This window comes from Macrosteles quadrilineatus, unplaced genomic scaffold (assembly GCF_028750875.1).
Source record: "Macrosteles quadrilineatus isolate MER2022 unplaced genomic scaffold, UCM_ALF_1.0 Scaffold_3__2_contigs__length_128488019, whole genome shotgun sequence".
NCBI lineage: Eukaryota > Metazoa > Arthropoda > Insecta > Hemiptera > Cicadellidae > Macrosteles > Macrosteles quadrilineatus.
Genome location: NW_026542596.1, coordinates 71,505,389 through 71,510,146, shown reverse-complemented (window position 1 = coordinate 71,510,146; position 4,758 = coordinate 71,505,389). Strand labels below are relative to the sequence as shown.

Genomic DNA, 4,758 nt, shown 5'->3' with positions numbered 1-4,758 from the left:
TTGAAACATATCAGCTGACAACTACGATAAATAATATTGTTCAGTATCAACAAACAATAATAAAATGAAACTGTTCAAAAAAAATAACCTAACATAACTAACCAAACTTGCTGTAACATTTAAAAATTCCGTGTTTAACTTGCCTTTTATGTTATCAAACGGTTAGCTTAGAACAGTTTCATTTCTTAATCCATATAATAGACTGTTTTAGCCTAAACAAGATCAGTAGTTAGTTGTTGTCAATTTGTAATGGATCGGAAAACAAAAATATCGATATATCGAAAAAAACCATCGATAATAATGAATGTTCCCTTTAACAGGAAAGTACCGCTAAGTGTGGTGGTCTCTAAGGAATTGTCTATCAGTGGGACTCACTGACAAATCAAAACTTTCCTCGAGCCCTGGCCCGATACATCAGTTTCGGTGTATCTCTTAAATCTCAACCATGAGAGTTTTCAACATCAATTAAGTTTGCCATATGGAGTACTAGAGGTATAAACAAAATATTAAAAAAATAAAAACTTTATTGACTGTGATCAGGTTAATGGACTAGAACAGGGGCGGCATGGACGACTGGGGCATGGTGAACTACGGGGGCGTGGTGAACTACAGGAACAGTCCTGACTACGGGGACCACAGGGGCATGTACTAGACGGGCATGATGAACCACAGGGGCATGGTGTACCACGGGCACGACGGGGGCAGCCTTGACCACAGGCACCACAGGGGCGTGTACTAGAGGTGCAGGGTGGACCACGGAAGTCTTGACTACGGAGACGGAGCTGTGTGCCACAGGGACCACTGGGGCTACGTAGCCGGGTGCGGCGACGGCGACAGCCACCAACATAGAGAACAACACCTGTAGAGATAGGAAATATTAGTTGAAAACATTGGTTAAGAATTATTTATCTTGTGATGATGGGGTTGAAACCCATGTAAGAAAAGTATTTAAGGGAATTATAAGTGCTAAGTAACAGTTCTTTCTCTAAGCTAGAAAAATTGCCAATAGGTTTCGGTAAAAAAAAAACATTATATCTTTATGTCCCACCTTTACCTCCTAGGATGCTAGGCTCCTAGGTGCCGGAAACCGTTTTACACATTATTTTAGGCTAGGCATAGAGGGTTGGGTCACTACCACGTAGGTAAAATAGATCGATTGGTAATTGGTGGGATTTTAACCCAGAACCCTGGGGACCGAAGCAACGCATTCTCATTTAACATAACCATTAATCGAAATGTTTTATTGTTCTAAATTATTGTTCTTAAACTGTTGTGTTATCTCACAATTTTATTGTATTTACTAGAATATATCATATTATATAGTTCGGGAAAATAGTATTTACACGTTGGGTGACTTATTAAAAGCTCTCAATTTTATCAAGTGTTGAGTATGTTACAACAAATCCGCAAAACCTCATTAAGGTCCTTGTTGTGGTAAATTATATAGTTTTGTGAGTTCGATCATGATTCAACATCAATATTCTTTTATTTGTGTTACATTTAAATGCTAGAATGGAATCATATAAGATATTTTACTATGATAAACTTGTTTGGTGTAAAAAAAAAAACTAAAATACACAAACTGCTGTTACAAGAAGGCCAATGCAATGTATCTTACAAATATCAAATTAAGGTTTTGATACAAAAATTACTTATTTATTACAAATCAGTTTCGATGATATGTTTGAGACACGTAAATTTGGTAGATATCTGCGAGTATATTTATTATAGATACAAAATAGTTTTGATTCAAATTAACTATTGCAATAATATATGGAGAGTAGTTATTGTCGTTTTTAGGAACTACATTAAACAGCTTGGAGTAAAAGAAAAAACAGTTGTATTGCGTTTACAAATGATGGATATTTAAAATTTATAGTTTAATACCTGATATACTGCAGCAAAAACAGCAGTTTTTAATGCATGCGTTGCGGGTCTAAAGTAGTATCTTTACTCTCCAGGGAGTAACAATCTGTTTTAGTCCCTAGAGAGTAAAAATCTGCTGTTGTAAACAGTTGTAAATTTCGATTGTGGTAATCTATCGATCGAAATTATTCATCGATTGATTTATTAGGTAAGGTTTTAGCCTATTGTTGTCGATCGTTCAACGTATTGATGGTATAACGTACTGTAACACTATCGTAATAGACGAAAGGATTGAATCACTTACTAAACAGCTGCATATTTACATTAGATGATCACAATTGAAAACAAGCAATTAATATTAAAAAAATCATTGTGTTGACATTTTTTAAATGTTAAACAAGTCTTGATAGCAAGCATATATTGTGTTCGGTAAAACACAGTATTTGTAGAATCTTCACATTATTCCAACACTATTTAATTTATTTAGCACACAATTTAAGGAAAACTCGTTGCAGTATTGTAGAAACCGGAAAATCATATGGGTTTTGCGAGGGATAGCCGGGAAAGAGTTGTTGGGCGTTCATTCACAGTTATCTTGCACACAATGAATTAGAAGAGTTTTGATTAGGTTGAGTAGGAATAATTAACTATGGATTATACTGGAGAATGTTTTAAACACACAAGGGTTGTTCAGAAAGTAATGCACGTTTTATAATAAAATAAAAAAGTTTCAACACGAAAGAAATGTTGGTACATACAGTACACTTGAAAGAGAATGCTTGAAGCAGTTAAACATATTATCACACTATATGCAAGGCAGCGTATGCAACTATATAAATTCAATTCAAGAATATTGAATTGAATTGAATTCAATTCAATATTGAAGAATGTACAAAGATAATGTCCTCCTAGTCTTAGCTAATTATTCCACACAGAAAATTTCCCCCCTAAAGAACGTTTTGTCATACAGTCTACCATATATTTTATCAGCACCCAATAAAAAATCTTTCGTGTAACCTTGTTGAAGATCTATAATTTATATTTGATCTATATAATTCGCATATAAATAAATAAATAAAAATTTTAGACACCACTTAAGAAACAATAGCAATTTACCAGTCCACATAATTTATTAGCTATTTTTATTATATCAATATGAACTTACCAAAGCGTACATGTTGAGAGGAGTTGAGAGTTTGTAACTACTGACGCACTCCAGTGGGAAGCTGCTTATATGTGACACTGTGTCCTTCGAACATCTGGACCTGCTATGACGTCGGTGGGTCCTCTATGTATAGAGAGAGGAGGGGGAAGTGTACATGGGAATTGTATGATAAATTGTGTGGTAGAACGGAATGATAAATGTAAAAAGTGCATTGCACTTTTGAGGAAAGGTACATTGCAAGAAAGCACATGCTTTTCGTGTTAGGCTAAACAATTTGTCGTACGAAGCGAATGTTTAACATTTCGTGGCGTTTTTGTATAGCTAAAGACAGTGGTTGCTAGATATAGATAACTAGATTTATAAGCATTTTTTAGCAAGACTGAAACCTCTATGCATGCCAGTAAGGATTTTAATTTGTATTGTGTATCGGAACCGCAAACTATGGACCTAAAACTATTTCTACCTATTAACCTATCTAGGTATGAAGGTATTTGATTAAAATGTCCCAATTAAAACGAACTTGTCTTCAGCTTTTTAATCTGCATTCAAACAATTACACTAATTTGTTAACAGTTTTTAAACAATTTGTTAAAAAAGTTGTACCGTTTACGTGTCCAAGTGTAAACCATTTTGTAATCAGAAATTACCCGAAAGTGGAAGTTTATTATCATATAGCCTTGTAGCCCAAACCAAACTGATTTTAGATTGTGAAATAATATATAATTTACTTGACACACTTCGCCACTTGCTATGATAGCATATCAAAACTGATAATAAATAAATCCCACATATAAACTGCATTTTTTCACTCGTATTACATAGACAAAATTTCAACTCAAACCGAATTCAACATACAAAGCATTTTCTGAAAATGCATTTTGCATACACTATATTTAATCAAGACCATTATTTCATCACAAAAAACTTTGATTATCTCAATATTTCTAAACAAAACACATTTCATATTAATCAATTTTTACCACAAACGATTTTGCTAACCTCAAGATTACCAAAGAAACCAAATTTCGTATTCACTAATTTTAACCACAAATAACTGTTCTCTACTCGAGATTCCTTAGGAAAACCATATTATATACACCGCATTTCACCATTGAAATTTCGCTATACTCCAGATTTCACAAGAAACCACATTTACCACATTGCACCACAAACAACACTTTAAAAAATAATTCCCCCCCCCCCCTACAAACAAAAATAAATATACCCCACGATTCCACTAAAAACCACGTTTAAGAAATACGAAATTTCCTCACAAACCACGTTGAAGAATTTAAAAAGTGAGAACATACTGAAAAAGCTTGTTGTAAGTACATAATAGTTGTGAATGACAAACAACAGGATTGTGTACAGTATACCTCTATAATCATTCAATACATCACAATTACTCCTTATTACCAAGTACATAACTAGCTGGTTAGCATTGCCAATAAGTAAGGGAATAAAATTACTTGCCAGTAGTTGTGTTGTGTTGTAGGAAGATATATTTACATACAACGATGTAATGTAAAGCAGAGAAAGATCACATAACAGCTGATTATCATAACAGCTGATGTAATGTAAGAGTCATTGTTACAAGTTGACTTTGACCCTTGCCTTGACTGCAACTGTAATTTTTTAGCGTCTCGTCGTAAATGTCTACTAAACATGTAATATTGAGCGTTCCCGATGGTTAATGAAGGTGTATATCGAAGGTAATTGAATATTTT

At 33.9% G+C, this 4,758-nt stretch overlaps 1 protein-coding gene across 1 annotated transcript; it reads right to left on the bottom strand.

The window, feature by feature from the left end:
• Positions 1-506: 506 nt before the first annotated feature.
• LOC128989632 (A-kinase anchor protein 14-like) lies at positions 507-3,138 on the bottom strand. The gene is made up of 2 exons (XM_054411581.1): positions 3,032-3,138; positions 507-859 (listed from the first exon to the last, which is right to left on the bottom strand). The coding sequence occupies exons 1-2, from the start codon at positions 3,041-3,043 to the stop codon at positions 542-544; spliced, it is 330 nt and encodes a 109-aa protein (XP_054267556.1). The 5' UTR covers positions 3,044-3,138; the 3' UTR covers positions 507-541.
• Positions 3,139-4,758: the final 1,620 nt, after the last annotated feature.